Source organism: Ictidomys tridecemlineatus, chromosome 6 (genome assembly GCF_052094955.1).
Source record: "Ictidomys tridecemlineatus isolate mIctTri1 chromosome 6, mIctTri1.hap1, whole genome shotgun sequence".
NCBI lineage: Eukaryota > Metazoa > Chordata > Mammalia > Rodentia > Sciuridae > Ictidomys > Ictidomys tridecemlineatus.
Genome location: NC_135482.1, coordinates 117,190,856 through 117,209,162, shown reverse-complemented (window position 1 = coordinate 117,209,162; position 18,307 = coordinate 117,190,856). Strand labels below are relative to the sequence as shown.

General features: G+C 31.6%; 1 protein-coding gene and 1 non-coding gene across 26 annotated transcripts in view; both read left to right on the top strand.

Annotated features, from left to right (window-relative positions):
- The window catches only part of Cdk8 (cyclin dependent kinase 8), a 220,935-nt gene that overhangs the window by 47,295 nt on the left and 155,333 nt on the right, over window positions 1-18,307 (top strand). For 20 of the 25 annotated variants that reach the window (XR_013423247.1, XR_013423245.1, XR_013423243.1 and 17 more), the window contains 3 exons: window positions 2,368-2,443; window positions 12,905-13,015; window positions 17,095-17,235. Coding sequence is in view for 11 of the 25 variants with exons in the window: in XM_021721268.3 (XP_021576943.1) it covers window positions 2,368-2,443; window positions 12,905-13,015; window positions 17,095-17,235 (328 nt within the window). In the remaining 14 variants the exon portion in view is untranslated. Of the gene's footprint in view, window positions 1-2,367; window positions 2,444-12,904; window positions 13,016-15,127; window positions 15,268-16,758; window positions 16,808-17,094; window positions 17,236-18,307 lie in introns of those variants that run through there. The other 5 variants (XM_078015571.1, XM_040281269.2, XM_040281267.2 and 2 more) reach the window with 5 other exon arrangements.
- On the top strand, window positions 6,171-6,298 carry LOC120888778 (small nucleolar RNA SNORA38). The gene has a single exon (XR_005732465.1). It is a non-coding gene; the product is annotated as a small nucleolar RNA SNORA38 (small nucleolar RNA).

Sequence of the window (18,307 nt, the reverse complement as noted above, 5' to 3'; positions counted from 1 at the left end):
AACTTGTTTCTATCTGTATCCACTTTTTACTCTACGAAAGGAGTGTATCCCTTCTAATTCTAGTATTTCAGTGTCTTTGCTTTCCTAACCTGCTCTTTCCCCATCAGCAGCTCCTTTTCTCTGGATTCTTCCCTGTTGGCTCTTCCATCTTTTTAAAACATAATTTTTTTAACCTTATATATTATTCCACCACCTCCTTTTTTTCTTCCCCTCAAAGAATTACCTACATGTATTGTCTCAGTGTATGTTCCATTCATTCCTCAACCTTTTGCAATGTAGGCTCTGTCACTACTTCATTTCAACTATTTTTGTCTAGTAGACTATCCACAGGAGGCTTTGTTATTACTAAATTGACTTTCCTTACCAGACCTTTGCAGCGTTTGATACTATTTACTGTTCTTCTCTTCTTGAATTTTTTTTTTTTTTTTGGTCTTTTCTCTTTAGTTACATTGCATCTGCTCCTGTGGCTAGAGCTTCTTCAGTTGCTGTGTGTATGTTGATTATGATAAATTGATGTTTTTAGTTTACCCTTGAGCTTGAAGGATTTTATTCAGCTTGCTTCAGCCATGCCCACCCAAATGTCTCATACGTCCTGAAAACTCAACCTACACAAAAGGAGAATTTTCATCTTTTCCCCCCCAAAACCTTTTCCTTCTGTTGTTTGTTATTTCAGTGAATAATGTTGTAATTCACTTGTTACCTGTGACTCCCTCTCTTTCCTTAACCTATTTTAATCACCTTCTGTCTAGTTTTCATACTAACCACCATTCTGCAGTAGCCATCATCATTACTCTCCAAATAATTTTAATACTAATTGCTTTTAAATATTCTGCCTCCTGCACTTGTTTACTCTAAGCATTCACAAGGCAACCAGAGATACATTTTCCAATAAAATATAATTAATACTCTTTTGGCGGGGTGGGGATAATTAGGGATTGAACTCAGGGGCACTCAACCATTGAGCCACATCCCCAGCCCATTTTGTATTTTATTTAGAGAAAGGATCTCAGTGAGTTGCTTAGTGCTTCACCTTTTGCTAAGTCTGGCTTTGAACTCACGATCCTCCTGCCTGTTAACAAAAAACTTTTAAAGACAACTTTCTATTATTATTCTTTGAGTTAAAAAGTCTGTCATGGTCTGGTCCTAATTTTATTCCTGCCCTGATCTCCAGTTGTATACTGTATCCATTCTTTCCAAAATGCTTCATTTTCTCTCACCTCACATGCTTTCATTACCGAGTACCTCTTAACTGATACAGAGGCAACAGTTCTCAAAGTGTAATCCAGGAACCCTTGGCTGTTGATGAGTTTCTTTCATAGGGTCTGCAAGATCAGTGCTGTTTTCATAATTATGCTATGATAATTGCTTTTCCATTCTTATGAGTGTATAGTGGATTCTTTTGTAGAGTAAGATAATGTCTGATGATACCATGGCTCTGGTGGCTAATGAATGATATTGGCATTTGTATTTGTGTGTTTTAAAATGTTGCCTTCCTTAAATTCTCATAGGGCAGATACTGATAGATATAACAAACAAAAAGTTCTTCAGGTTCTCAGTAATTTCTTAGAGGAAAAATGGGAGTGGAATCTCCAAACTTTGAGAACAGCCATATAGGCCTTCTCATTTGAGACTTCCTTTGAGAAGTCTTTGCTTTGGGTCTTCCATGAAAGGAACCTTTGGATGATGTCTCTGTGGTTTTTTTCTTGCCTTATTATAGCACTTATTATATTATTACAGTTTAGCTGTTTATTTGACTAGGGCAGTAGACACAAAAAGGTACAAAAAATAAGATATGAATTCCTGTTATATCTTTAGTATTTACCACAGTTCTGTATACATAGAAATTGTTCAATAAGTAAATACATGTTGAGTGAATATCTCTTGAAGGTATTTGGGGATGACCTATGTTATTATCAGATTATGATCATTAACAGGTTTTTAAAATTATAACTGTTTTGTGCTTTTGTGATACTTTCTTAACTTTTTTGATCCACTGGTAATCTGATTTCGTTTTTGAAAGCAAGTTTTGTTTTATGTTTATATTGTTTAAATACAAACACATCAGCATATATAGAGAAAATATATTCGAATTTTAGAATAGAATTTATCACCATGAGCCAGAAGGTCTATCTTTGAATCTGTATTTTTCACAAGTAACCGTGGAGCCTTGAATAAATCTTTTTATTCCTTTTAAGATAATTTTTCTTATCAAATAATGGGAGGCCTAGGTTATCTAAAATTTTTTTCCTGTATAACATGCGATTACATATGAAAGTATCAAGTGCATATTAAACATGATTTATTTTTATTTACATGATTTATTTTATTTAGATCTGATTATATATTAAAATATCTTTGTTTTTATAGGAAGGATGATAAAGACTATGCTCTAAAACAAATAGAAGGAACTGGGATCTCTATGTCGGCATGTAGAGAAATAGCAGTAAGTGAAACTCTTTTTATCATTGTTATTACCAACTAATTTTTCAACTGTGTGGGTTTCTGTATTGAATTGACCTCATTTATTGAAAGCTGATGAATATTTTTCATATTAAATATTTATAAAAATGTGTCTTTTTAAGAAGAAGTAAAGGTAGCATTATATTTCTATATAATATAAATGCAATTACTTGAGATAAATGTAATCTTATTTATATGAATATATATCTTTTCAGTAGATGTCACTAGTAGTTAAGTTTCTGTTATTTTACTTGAGTTAGTAAAAGTGGTTAGACCATATAAAATTAATATTTCTATCTTAATAGGATAAGATTAATTTCATTACTTATGTCAAATTAAAATGAGATTGTATTATTTGATTAGAATTATATCTGTCTGTTCATCTGAATATGTAAAAATGTATGCCTTTTCCTTTTGGAAGCATAACTTTCCATATGGTAATTAGAATCTCATTTTGATTCCAAGGGGAAATATTCTTCATGTTAATACATTACTTAATAATTACATAGACATTTAAACTCAGCATTACTTCCTTGAGATTTTACTTTAGTTTTTACTGTTATAAAAAGTATGGGACCAAATTAATTTTTTCTGCTTCAATCAGAATACTCTGGGACATATATATTCAGCTCTTCTCTCTGCATAAATAAAAGCTTTTATGAACTAAAATATTAATTTAAATTATTATACTTGTTTAACATATTCTATGCCAGTAAGTCTTCATCCAACAGACTTTATTATGTACTGTGTTGACAAAGTCAATGATTATAGTAGGAAAAGTAAAGAAATACAGAACAAGTTGAGGTCCCCAGCCTCAAGTATTTATATTATTCTGAGGAAGGAAACTCATAAATCTCATAAAGCAAACAGTGGGCAAAGCACCACGATAGAAAAGTGGGAATGGAAGAGACTAAAGAAACAAGTAAGGTTCCAGGTGTTGAAGAACATATAAGAATTACTTCCATGAGGGATGCATAAGGGAGGACATTTTTAACTGAATGTATATCACATTGGAAGATGTATTTCAATTAATTGATAAACTTTTATACTCTTGAATCTTAAGGCAAATATCTATATATTAGCTATTATTTCTTCAGTATGTTACTATTCTGTTTATTCAAGTCAGTTTTAAGGAATTAACATCCTTTGAACTATGGTCAGTGATGTTGGAAATCAGGATCGTGATTGCCCTTGGAGGAAACAGTGACAAGAAGTGGGACAGGGAACTAGTGCTAGTAATGTCCTGTATTTTGATCTTGTTCTGGGTCTGGTTCCAAGGGTTCAATATGTGAAAATTTATTGAGCTCTATGCTTATAGTTCATATTCTTTTCTTTATATTTATTACTTTTTTTTAACAAAATGTTTTTAAAATACAAAACTTCATTCAGTTCTGGAACAAACTTGGTTATCTTTACCTATAAGGATTACTAAATTCAGTTAAACACAAAAAGAAATAGGATGAAGTTTTAATTTTGTTGAAATCTAATTTACAGATGTTTTCCTTTTATGCCTTTTTTTTTTTTTTTCAATCTGATTGAAGACGTCTTTGTTAAAGGACTTTGTAAATATGGGCTGTTTCTAGACTATTTAGTCTGTTCCATTGACTCTATGTCTAGTCTTATGCGAGTACCAGATTACTCTACTTTTATAGCAAGACTTACAGTCAGGTTGTGTAAGACTTACCAGCTTTAATTTCTTATCAGGATTGTTTTGACTGTTATAGATCCTTTGCATTATCATATAAATTTTGAATCAGCTAGTCAGTTTCTACTTGTAAAAAGTACCTGCAGGGATTATAATTTTTATGAACCCAGGGAGAATTAACATTAATAATATTGGGACTTTCAAGCCAATAGAAAAACATACTTTCCATTTTGCAAGGTTTCTTTAATTCTTCTCAACAGTGTTTCATAGTTTTTAATGTAGAGGTTGTGCACACCTTTTGTTAAGTTGATTCTTCATGAATTGATTTAAAACATAAAGCACTTCATATTTTTTATGCTAAATGGAATTATTTTTAAAAAATTCTTTTCATTTATTGTTCCTGTCTATACTCTGTATTTTTTAAAATTGTGTGTTGCATATCTGAGATGTTTCTAAATTCAGGTTTTTGTTGATTTCTTGGGATTTTCTACATAAATAATTATGGCATCTATGAATAAGATATATTTACTATTTTCCATCTGTATGCTTTTCGTTTTCTTTTATTTCCTTACCTAGCATTGGGCAGGGTGTTTTGTGTAATTTTGAATAATGGTAAGAGCAGGCATCTTGATTTGTTCCCTATCTTAGGGGAAGTTTCACCATTTAGTATAATGTTAACTATACGTTTTTCAAAGATGCCATCAGTAAGGATTTTAGGAAGTTCTCTTTTAGTGCTAATTTCCTAAGAATTTTTACATAAATGGTATTTTTGTACATACATTGAAATATATAATTGAATTCATAAATTACAATTAATTTTGTAGTACTTATTAAATTTTGCATTCCTGAGATAATCTATATTTGATATATTTTTGGATTTGATTTGTTATACATGGTTAAGGATAGTTTTGTTTGTTTGGTTTTTGGTACTGGGGATTAAACTCAGGGGTGCTTAACCACCGAGCTACATCCCCAACCCCCACTTTTTTTTGTACTTTATTTAGTGGTAGGGTCTCGCTGAGTTGCTTAAGGCCCTTCTAGGTTGCTGAGGCTCGCTTTAGGCTCGCTTTGAACTCGTGATTCTCCGGCCTCAGAGCCATTGGGATTATAGACATGTGCCATCGCACGTGACAAAAGAACTACTTTTTTATCCTATTTTTTTTGACAGTTTGGGTAATATCTGTATTTATTCTTCTTTAAATATCTGATAGACTTCACCAGCCAATATTTTACCTTATTGAGATATAAAACCTTTCAGATTTTATTTTTCATTTTATGTTTAATAAGTTAAATTTTTATATAATCTTGTACATTTAATTTAAATTGTTGAATTTATTGGCACAAAGTTGTTCATAATATTCCCTTACTGTCTTTTCATATTTATGTTTGATAATGATTTCCTTTTTTGTTGTTTTGTTGTAGATTCTGGTAACCTTTGTGTTTCTTTCATAAATTTATGCTGTATCACTTCCTTTATTTACTTTGGGCTTATATTTATCTTTGTAAGGTAGAACTTTAGGCCATTTTTTTTTAAAGCTATTCTGTTCTAATAGAAGCATTTAAAACTATAAATTTCTACATTGTGTTTTACCTGCATTCCACAAATTTTGTATTTTTAATATCACTTAGTGCAAATTACTTTAAATTTTCTTTTAAATATGAATTATTTAGAAATGTATTGTTAATTTTTAAATATGAGATTTTTCTAGCTATGTTATAGTTACTGATTATTAATTTATTTTCATTGTAGTCAGTTTTTAGAAATAAATACTAAAATATTTATTGGTAAAATGATATGATATGTGAGATCTCTTTCAGAATAATTTAAGATGAGGGAGGAATGGGCATGAATACTGGTAAAATAAGATTGGCTATATACACAGGTGAAATTTGTAAAACCAAAAATTTCCCATAATTTCTAGCAAATGTTATCAGTCTTCCTGCCTTCCATTTATTAAATCTTCTCAGAGAAGCCCTCAGTGTCCCCACCACCTACTTCTCTTACTCCCATGATCACACGCAGCTTGTTTGTTTAATAACATTTATTATAAATTTTAATTGTATACCCTCCTACAAATGTGTATTTGGTTCCCTGTCTTTGGACACATAAGAATTGAAGGAAAAGAAAAGTGGATTTGGAGATATCTGGACCTGCTTGTTCCTCTTGGGGTCAGAATCAATCATCCCATATGAGAAAAAAAAATTGTAATTTAAAGGAGTTTTTTCATTTTACTTATTTTTTTAAGCAGTTACCCCTACTAGATGGTAACACATTTCTTCATCAGTGTGTCATAATTCAGTCCATAGACCAAAAGCCCCAATGGTATATTATATAACATCCTTCAGTTTAGTTGTACATTTTGTTAATTCATATATGTATTCGTATATTCACCAAATACTTAATGAAGTCCTGCAAAGTACCAGTCAGTGTGCTAGGAGCTAGCCCTGCAGTGATGATAATGACTACATGGTCCTGCCATTGTTAGGTTAACCATCCAGTATTCTAATATATTTTGTCATATGGTCTTTACTCAGAAGGGAGGAAGGAAGGAAAGTGAGAATTTCTTCAAATGCAAAGGGCTTTGTATATATTTCCATCTTCATTTTATTGTAAGTGGTTTTTCTTTTACATTTCAAAAATTTCCTGTGAGCTGGAATCTCTTTAACTTTGTCATCTTTAAATTGTGCATTAATAGACTGTTAGTATTCCAAGTAGTTTTCTTGTAGTTCAAATGGGGGAGCAGAGGTAGAGATCGAGACTCAGCTTTTAAGGCTCACTTCTGCTTTAACCTAAACATCTTGGTTTTTATAAGAATTTAGTTGAAGAAAAGGTTCCACAGCTTTAAAATTTTTTTGAAATAATTTTGTACTAATTTGTCTAATAGTGATTTCAACTCAACTTTCACTGTACTTTCAGTATACATTTATAATTTGTTTTTGCTATATTGTGAAATTTTAATATTAGAGAACAATGCAGTTTTGAGAATATTAGTAATTTTCTTATCTACTTTCATACTTGTCACTATAGGTGGCATGTATTAGCATTGTTTTAAATATCAGTTTATGTTGTATTTATTTATATTTTAAAATTTGAAATGTGAAGTTGTAGATAACAGCTAGAGTGAGTCAAAGTTTAGCAGGGATGATTAAAATCAGTAATCTTAATACTCAGAAAATCGTAAGTTTTTTTTTAAATCCCCAGTAGAATTAGAAAAACAAGTGATTCCTATGATGAAACCACCATCGTATGAGTGTATTTAAACCTTTTATTTTCAAGAAGTTTAACATAAAATATTTGAAAAGGCAAAAATAACTTATAAAATGTTAAGAACTAGGCATCAGTATGCCATGTGTTCTGCTTGGAGTCACATAGTGCTGAAGTCCTTTTCATGAGAAAGGGAAATGGCATATTCACACAGTGTCAGAGCATCAGCCACACAGTAGCATCCTGGTAGCCAGGATGTTCACCAGACTCCCTGAGCTCTGCCACTTCACTAGTCTGTCAGACCAAAACAAGTGTCTTAATTTTCCTGCATCTCACTTTCCTCATGGGAATAAAAATAGTGTTTCATAGGGTTTATTGTGAGGAACTTGGAACATTTCTTAGGATATAATACATTCTAAATGTTAGCTACACTCCAAAAGTGTTACTCAGTAATTGTTAGTTACTACTGCTACAGCCAGAATTGCCTGTATACCTGCATTTGTCTCCTACTAGAGAACTTCAGCAGAAGCTCTTAAAATGTTTGCTATCCCTAAGATGTAGCAAGGCATCTTCCACAGAGCCTAGCATATAGAGGGCTTTGGTGGATGTTAACTCTGCCAAATGCAATAGCACAGCATATTGTTCTTTTAGAAGGTTTTTGGTATGAATATCTGCTGAGAGGTGATTCTGTACAGAGAATGTTTACTTCTGTGATTCCACCTCTCATCTCATATGGCCTTTCTTTTTCTTCTCTTTTTTCTTTTTTTTTTAAACTTTGATCCTCCTGCCTCAGCTTCCTGAGCTGCTGGAATTACAGGGGTGTACCATCATGCCTAGCATTTATATTTTTTAAAAGGAAGGATAAAGATAAATGCCTAGTCTACACAAACCCTGTGGTTAATGTGTGTACTGATTTCACGTGATTCATTCCCCATATGATGCAGGGTAGACTTTTCGGTCCCCAGATAAAAAGATTCACTTGCAGTTTGTCAGTCTCTGTTTTTTTGTCTGCCCATATAGGGACTTTTTTTTTTAACTTTAATTTTTTATTTTTATTTTTATTTTATTTTTTAGTCATACATGACAGCAGAATGTATTTTGACATATAATACATACATGGAATGTACATACATCAATCATGTTATCTATTCTATTCTACTGCCCTTCCTATGCCCCCTACTCTTCCCCTCCACTCCCCTCCTTTCTCTCTATCCAACCTAATGTGACACACTTTTTTTTTCTTTTTCTCATCACAACATCATATATGTATTCTGTATAACAATGAGCTTCTCCTTCCATTTCCCGTGCAACTCCCCTTCTCCCTCTTTTTCCCTCCCACCTCTTCTCCCTATTTAGTGGTAGTCTTCTTCTCATGCTCTTCCTCCCTATCCCATTTTGAGTCACCCCCCCTTATATCAGAGAAGACATTCGGCATTTGTTTTTTAAGCATTGGCTAACTTCACTTAGCATAATCTGCTCTAATGCCATCCATTTACCTGCAAATGCCATAATCTTGTTATTTTTTAGTGCCGAGTAATATTCCATTGTGTATAAATGCCACATTTTTTTAATCCATTCATCTATTGAAGGGCATCTAGGTTGGTTTCACATTCTAGCTATCCTGAATTGTGCTGCTATAAACATTGATGTGGCTGTGTCCTTGTAGTATGCTCTTTTTAGGTCTTTTGGGTATGGGACTTTCTTTTTTTAATCCACAGTGACCTGTCTCTTGATATGCCTTCCGTAAATCAAAACAAAACAAACAAAACAAAAATACAAATCCTAAGATGATGTTTACTCAAATGTGATAGTTACCTACTATATTAGTTTGCTAGGGCTACTATAGTAAAATACTTACAGACTGGGTAATAAAGAAAGCAAAGAAATTTATTTTCTTAGTATGGGGGCTACAAGTCTTAGGACCAAGGTGCTGACAGGGTTGGCTGTGACCTTTCTCTTGCTGTCTCTTCCAGTGGTCATTTCAGAAATACTCTTGGTTTCTCTTTGTATGTCTTCATTTCTTCTTAGGAAACACTGGTCAGATTGGAATAAGGTCAACTCTAATGGCTTTGTTTTAAATTCATTCCATCTTTAACGGCCCTGTCTCTAAATACAGTTACATTCCAAGATATTGGGGAATAGGGCTTCAGCATATGATTTGGGGTGAACATAATTCAGTTTATAATACTCTTACCACTGTTATAATAGTTACTTAGTGATTGCCTTCTGAGTTTTTTTTTGGGGGGGTGTCTGGCTAATTAGATGAATTTTTTGGGAAAAAAGTATTTTTAACAAGTAGGTTGGTTTTTATGAAGAAAGCATTGATTTTAGTCCATAGATCAAAAGCCCCAATGGTATATTATATAACATCTTTCAGTTTAGTTGTGCATTTTGGTAATTCATATATTCACCAAATAATTAATGAAGTCCTCCAAGTGCCATTCAGTGTGCTAGGAGCTAGCTATGCAGTGATGAGAATGACTACATAGTCCTGACATTGTTGGGTTAACCATCCAGTATTCTTAAAACATCTGGGTCTCTGGATTTTGAAGAGAACTGTTCAGGATAATATCTCTTATGAGGTATTGGTATTAGACCATGGTAGTTACAAGAACTGGCTTGCATTTTGGAAGTTAATTTTAAATACATTTTAGGTCTGCCTTATGTCTTCCTATGAATATGACCTTGAATAGATTATTTAACCCTCTTAAACCACTGTGTCCTCATTTGTAAAAATAGGAGTAATATAAATATTTCATGGGTTTAGGTCATGATTGAGATAATGCATTTTATATGTATAGTATCATACTTAGCACCTAGGAAAAAGCTACTAGTTTCTACTGGTTTCTTTTTTAAATATAGGAGTGAGACTTCATATGGGAATTGAAATTAAGAGACATCTAAAAATAACTATATGTAGGCTTCTAATAATTGGAGAGATCTTTTGTCAAAGTTTTGGAGTTTGTTTAAGTTATAAATCCTACCAATTTCCAGAAAGGATTTAAACTAGCTATTTGGTTTAGGAGTATGTTTCAGTTTTGTGGTAATACAAGAAACATTGAACTGGAATTAATACTGCCTTAGCATCAACTTAAGCTCTTCCAGTGAACTGGAAGATCTTGGGTGATCCCAAGAGCTAGCTTGGCCTGTCAGGTTATTCATCTGGTTTATATTAATTTAATTAGTAAATGGTTCCTTTGGTAGTGACCTTTAGGGATTTTAGGATTGGTATATTAACCTCCAAATTCTTATAAGTTGAAAAATTTTATTGTAAAAGCAGAAATATCTTCTTTCTCCTGCATGAAATAATTTTTACTCCCTCCAGAGAACAATATTTAATATGTGGCTTGATGTTTAGTTAATTCATTTATGGTGATTTCTTGTTACGTTGGCAGTGTTCTTACCAAAGACACTGAAGTCTCAAGTTCTAAGACCTTAACTTTCTTAGATGGCTACTCTGTATTTGGAGCACATTTGGAAGGCCCTGTAAAAGTCTGTTTTAATTGATAAGAGCATTATATCTTTTCTTGTTGTAGTTGCTATTTTTGCTTTTTCTTGGCAGGAGGTACACGAACTTTTTAACTACATGTATATTAGAGCCACTTTGGTTATCCTAAAATAAGGAGATATAAAATATTTTAAACAAAAGAACATCCTTTTAGGAGACTAGAAAGGTTAAACCCACGAAAATATACTCTGCTTCAATACTTCTGTTTGTAACATTCTGTGTTATTTTATGAAAAAGGTCACATATTTTAAATTAGTGTTACTACATAGTTTAAATACCTGAAATTAAGTACTGTATCTCAGAGTTTATTGATCTTGACTCTCAACTGCTGTATGGTATTGATGAATATCGTATTTTCTAGTATCACAATTTGTTAAGCCTTGAATTTTTTAAAAAAATGATTACAAGGTGCAGATTTGTTTTAACTGTTTTGTAATTTCATAGACAACTTACATAGACAACTTACAATGGAAGAAAATATTTACAAATTATATATGGCAAGAAATTAATATGTAGACTAGGTAAAGAACTTCTGCAGTTCAAAACAACTTGATTAGAAAATAGATGAAATAACATTTCTCTCCAAGAAGATATACTAATGACCAATAAGTGTATGAAAAGATAATACTATTATCTTTTTATACATTTATGAAACAACGGAACAATCTAGCAGTTCCATTCCTAGGTATATACCCAAAGAATTGAAGGCAGAGATAGATACCTGTATACCAATGTTCATAGTAGCATTATTCATAATAGCAAAAAGGTTGTAATGACCTATATGTCCATCAATGCATGAATGGATCAAAAAAATACATGATAATATACAGGCAGTCCTTGACTTACAGCAATTCAACCTAAGACTTTTCATTTTTACAGTGGTGTGAAATCCACATGCATTGAGTAGAAACCATATTTAAAACATTGAGAAGTTTACCCTCCCACTGCCTCAATTGATATGCAATATGTTCAGCGCAGGCAGTGAGTTTCATCTTCCAAGTTCTCCATGAGACCAGAATAATTAATTTATATCCAACAGTGTATGTGGCTAAACTACAGTGTTAAACAGATTAGGTGAATTCATTAAATGCATTTTTGACTTAGGGATTTTCATCTTATGATGAGTTCATTGGGAGGTAGCCCTAAGCATAACCCTAAGTGTATGTACAGTAGAATGTATTTATCCATAAAAAGGAATAAAAGTCTATTATATTCTATAACATGGGTGAACCTTGATGACATTATGCTAAGTGAAATAAACCAGACACAAAAGGGCAGGGAATTTACTTATTTTAGGGATCTAGAATAGGCAAATTCTCAGAAAGTAGTAGAGGTTACCAAGGGCTAAGGGAAGAGGGGAGTTAGGTTGTTTAATGGGTACAGAGTTTCTCTTTGGGAGATGAAAAAGTTCTGAAATGATTAGTGTGATGATTACACAACATTAAATATACTTAGTGTCACCAATGCTTACACTTAAAAATGGTTAAAAAGGTAATTTTTATGATATATACATAAATATATTAAAATAACCAACCAATCAAATAATAATGAAATCAATTTATTCAGTTATTCTTTCTCAGTATCTTTTCCCCATAGATTTTCCTTCATTTATTATTGAAGAACTTGTATAGGTATTTCAAAGTTGTGTGGGTGCTTATTCGTTGTTTGAGATTGATTACCAATGAATTTGTATTGTCTTTTAATTATAACTAGTATGAATTTTTTTGCGGGGGGAGGGGCATGGGGTTTGGCCTCCAGCTTTTGGGCTTAGGCAGTTTTCACACCTTCTACCTCTAGCCTTCTAAATAGAGGCTATTACAGACACCCAACATCATACACAGCTTGATAGTTTTTTCTGTTTTGGGTACTACGTGTTAAATCCAGGAGAACTCTTATCACTGAGCTACTTAGCCCTTTTTAAATTTATTTTTATTTTGAGATAGGGCCTAAGTAGCCCAGGCTGGCCTTGAATTTGCCATACTACTGCCTCAGCCTCCTGATACAGGCACATAATCAGGCACATATTGGTATTTTTTTTTAACATTTTTATGGCCAAAGTTTTTAATGGATCTCCTTTATTTTGCAGTTACTTCGAGAGCTTAAACATCCAAATGTCATCTCTCTTCAAAAGGTGTTTCTGTCTCATGCTGATCGGAAAGTTTGGCTTCTATTTGATTATGCTGAACATGATCTCTGGGTAAGGTGAATTGCTGGTAGAGATGAGCCACTGAATTCAGAAATTTTGAGAGTGAGTTAAAATAATTAGGAGCTAATCTAATTCCACTATTAGCTTTACATTTTTAAAAATAACACTTACCTCATAGAATGTGGCTGATATGATATATTACCAAGACTAGAGTATTTTGCTTTGTCTGATAGATTGAGCGTACTTATCTAAAATGCTTGGGACTGGAAGTATTTCAGATTTCAGCTTTTTTCATATATATAGAGAGAGGGGTTTGTGTGAGTGTGTATATATATTATGTGTGTGTGTGTATATACACACAGACACACATATAATTGTTTTTAGTCTTTATAGTGCACACATATATATAAAAGATATACGTGTTTGTGTGTGTGTGTGTGTGTGTGTGTGTGTGTGTGTGTGTGTGTGTGTGTGTGTTAGATATAGATATATCTTGGGGATGGATCCAATTCCAAATATGAAATTCACGTTATATAGCGCCTGAAGATAATTCTTCCAGTACTTGTCATAATTTTGTGCATGAGAAAAGTTTAATGCTGTGGAATTTTCCACTAGTGGCATCTTATTGACACAAGAGTTTTGGATTTGGAACATTCTGGATTTCACTTTTTGTTTTAGGGATTCTCAACCACTACTACCTTTTGATCCTCTCAGTTTGACCCTTTGTATCACATATTTTTTTAAAAGAATAGAATCTAAAGCCTGTAAATGCTATTAAATATTATTTTATTGTTGTAGTTTTTATTAAAAAGGCAGCTTTTGCTATAAACTTAAAAGCAATATTTTTCCCATGTTTTTTGAAGTATGAAGGAGTTTAAAAATGAGAAGTTAGTCATGATTGTGTTAAATCATGAATATAAGTTTGTCATTTTCCCTGTCTATAATATTATCTTTTGTGTTAGGGTTTTTCTGAAGAGTGGTTCTGTGTTTGTCAGATTTTATGAACTAAATGTACTATACAAATGTAGAAAACTACTCTTAATCATTTATTATATATCATTCACTATTGATATTTGATAGTCTAATATATTTTTAAATCAGCAGTAATTTAATATTGTACTTGAATTGGTTTCTTCTTGCGTAGGAAAAATTCTTTGCAGATGAGAGCTCTACCACAAGATGACAGATCAGTATGAAAATAGATTCTACTATGGCTTGTGGCTTTTAGTTGTAAAACTTTTAGATATTCAGACCCAATTTAATATTTAAAGATTTCTCAAAACCAAGGGACTATAGTTTATTGGGTTAGCTAATACAATGAAAGAATGATACTAAATTGGAAAAAAATTATAAGAATTTGGATATATTTTGTCTAAATAGCTGAATACAAACACCTACTTTAATATTTTGCAGTTTACTAAGCAAATTGTTTTTAAAATTGATATTTGAAAAAGTCTTAAGATTTAATTGTAAAATTTGTTTCTCCAACACATGAGCCTTTCGGGAAACATTCCAGATTTAAACTGTAACATTTTGTGAACTATATTTTTTTCCTGATATTTAAGAAGGTCTTTAAGTATTTCATCAGATTGCATACTAATCTGTATTTCATAAATTAGCATACCTGTACTTTTATTGAGATAAATATAAGAGAGAACGTATATAGTGATGTGCAAATGATCATAGTATCATGGCTTATTTTCCAGATCTTCAAAAACTGTTTTTTGTTTTAAGTCAGCTGTAGTTTGTAATGTATACAGAAATCTTGGAACAAAACTAGAACAAATGTCAGTAAAATTATTTTAAAAAACAAATTTTCCTCTGAAAATAGTAAAATGGGTCAAAATAGTAAAATAGTTTCAAACTGTTTTACTAATTTCAAGAGTTTGTCTCACTTATATAATTTTAACTTTAATAATTTTAAAACTTGAAACTTAGATCTGAGTTTTATATGCTTTCAGATGTACACAAAGAATTATTCACTATTTGTGGATTACCATTTTTCATGATTAAATTTGATTTGATATAAAATTTTTTAGAAGTTATCTGGAAAGAACTGTTTGAGAACAGGAAGTAGACATGTTTAATGAAACTTCATGTTTTATGAAACTTGTCCTTAGTGATTATTCTTTTTTGAGGTGATAGCTTCTTTTTTTATTTTAGAAGAAATGCAGTCAAGTCAAATTGGGATTTTATTAATGAAAATTTGTTAAGTCAGGGTGGCTATCATTGAATACTCATGCTACTGATGCCTGACATGAAATCCAATCTTATGATCCAAACGTAAGACAAATTTTCTTAAGGTAGGTTTGTAGATATAATTTGTAGTATACTATCATAGACATTAGTAGATAATGTTGCATTCAGCGTGATTTCTAGCTGGCTGGTGTATAATATTTAATTTTACATGCAGGTACAATTATTATACTTCAGTGAATTATATAGCATAAATGTATGGTATGTGTAGAGTTTAGCTTTATTTTTCAACTAATACTTGCTAAAGCCAAATAAGTATTCTTAATGTTCATTTTCATAAAAAAACTAATGATAATTCACTTTACTAAAACCCATACCTTTATCTGTGTTCTAATTTTAATTCAAATGTTGAAGTGAATAGGCTGGGTTAAGGCAACAGAAGTTAGCAAAGCAGTTGTAATAAAAAGGCTGTTTTTGCTGGGGCTATAGCTCAGTAGCAGAGCACTTGCCTAGCATGTGTGAGGCACTGGGTTTGATCCTTAGCACCACATAAAAATAAAGAAAGCCATTCTGTCCTGTCCATCTACAACTACCAAAAAAAAAATAACTTAGATATTGGTGAGATCTCATATTTTATATATCACATATTTGTTGTAGAGCCCTGGAATTTAAAGAAAATGAAAGTAAAAAAGTATTTTCCCACCCATAGTTTCCCGTGGCTTTATACTATTGATTAAAATAGAAAAGTCATTTATAATAATCTAATGAAAGTGTGTACTGAAGAAATGTATATGAAATTAATGATCTTATCTCACCTACATACTTGTTCCTTGCATTCTTATTCTGTCAGGATTTTAATTTTTTTTTGTACATGCTTCATTTTAACCTTTTTTAATGAAGTGTGGAGAGCCAATGGGTCTTCTTAAGGAAAACAGACGTGATTGTTACATCATTAGGATAGGGGACAAAATGTTCTACATCATTAAGTTGCTATGCCTCCATTTTGTTTATCAAATACCTTGAGAAAAAGACTGAGCATAAACTTAAAATAGTATAATGCTATTAAATTATAGATGAAGCACACTATATGTATTCTGACTGATAATACTTTACTTTCTACTCATGTATTCTCTGCTGTATATTTTTTCTTGTAAAGTAAAACTTACTCATTAATCATTAGTTATTCCTTATCCATCTGTATTCTCTATAATATAAGAAAATAGAAAATGAAAATGTTAATATATAATGTTAAGCTCACTCTATTATGTTTATTAATTTGAAGAGCATGCTTGATATTCACTAAATACTGGTCAAGAGTCTACTATTTTGCAATATATGGTACAAGGTATATCTATAATAGTGTGTGAGGCATACTTGCTTGAAAATTTTCCTGAAATTTAAGAATATTTTAATTAAAATGAAGCAATAAAAAATTTTGCAGATAAATTTATTTATAGTGCAGTTTTTGCATTTTGTATTGTGTATTTTATTGAATATTATTATGCTTTAGTGAATTATAGTTAGCTACTATGTCAACTAACTAAAAATATCTGTTATTTTTCATTTTCATTTAATCCCTAGAAAATGAAAAAGATTGTGTTCTTGAAAATTCCTACCATGTAAGCACGGGTCAAGTATTCTTCAAAAGTAATTAAATTTTAATTGTACTTTAAAAATAAAAGCACACTATTTTCTACTTTTCTGTTTTTAACATTTTTTTTTTCCCAAGACACTATTGTATGCTTGGGAAATAGACTTTTAGCTTCAGTAATTAGGGAATTTTATAGTTATTTTTTAATTCAGCAGAATGTGAAATAATGCTTTCAGTATCTTTCAGAATCCCTGAGTGTTTCTTTTTTTCCTATGAGAATATTCACATTATCTTGCCCTCTTTTCTTTTCCAAGCTTCAAATGATATTTTTTCTTTCTTTCAGCATATAATCAAGTTTCACAGAGCTTCTAAAGCAAACAAGAAGCCAGTTCAGTTACCTCGGGGAATGGTGAAGTCACTATTATATCAGATCCTAGATGGAATTCACTACCTGCATGCTAACTGGGTGTTGCACAGGGATTTGGTAAGTTGATCTATGTTGTGTTCATACTAGAAAGATGCAATTCTAGTTGGATGCATTTCTAGTTTGTCTGTAGATAACAATGTTATAAGAAGGCATACAAACATTATTGAGGGAATGAGTGCAGCAATCCCAAAACATGGCCTACCTTTGTGCTTTTTTATGTAATGTATCCTGCTTCTCTGACATTCACTAGCTGGTGTTTATTGCAAGGTGAAAGAAGACAAATTTGTTATTCTAAGCTGTTATTTCTTTTTAAGTTGATAAATAAAGCCATTGACTTGTTCTGCATCCATTATTAGATTCCAAGGATACTCTCTAAATTAATGTTTTATGAATAATGTGAAAGTAAAACTGTTGGAATCTATTGCATACTATTACATATTAGAAGAGAAAAATTAATTCGATCAGCTTATTTCTTAACCCCATATATTAGCAGTCCCCATATAACTCCATAAGTGTAAACTCCATAGCTAAAAGACATTTTTGTGCAAGGAATCAATAATCCTTTATTAATCATAATTGAAATATATTATTAGAAGCCTTGCCATGTTCAGGTTCATTAAACTTTTAAGAATTTAGAAACTTCACAAATTGGCTTTTTAATTTTTACTTCATGTGACAAAATAGTTTATGCGTATTTTTACTATCTGGCATATTATTATTCATTTAATCTTCATAGGTTTAAATTACTTAGACCTCAGATTAATTTTATTATTGTGTAATTGCATATGCTTTTGTAAAGGTAGTAACTCTATCAAGATTTATAATAGCACTTTATTTCAGCAATTAGAGACACAACTGATAGGAGTGACAACAGTTTTGTTTTTAATCATATTTGTACATAGACTTGAGGTAGAACTGACTTGGGGGGGCTGGCATATGATGTTCTTTTCAATCTGCTCTGTACTTATTGTAGCAGTAGTTCATCTGGCCTTCAGATAAGCTGATACAGTAATACAATTTCTATTTCCTTCATCTACCTTAAAGGAATTGCCTTATAGTACATTTAATAATAATTGTTTTATCTTTTGTTTTCATACTCATAATATATGTAGAGTAGGACTTTGGATGA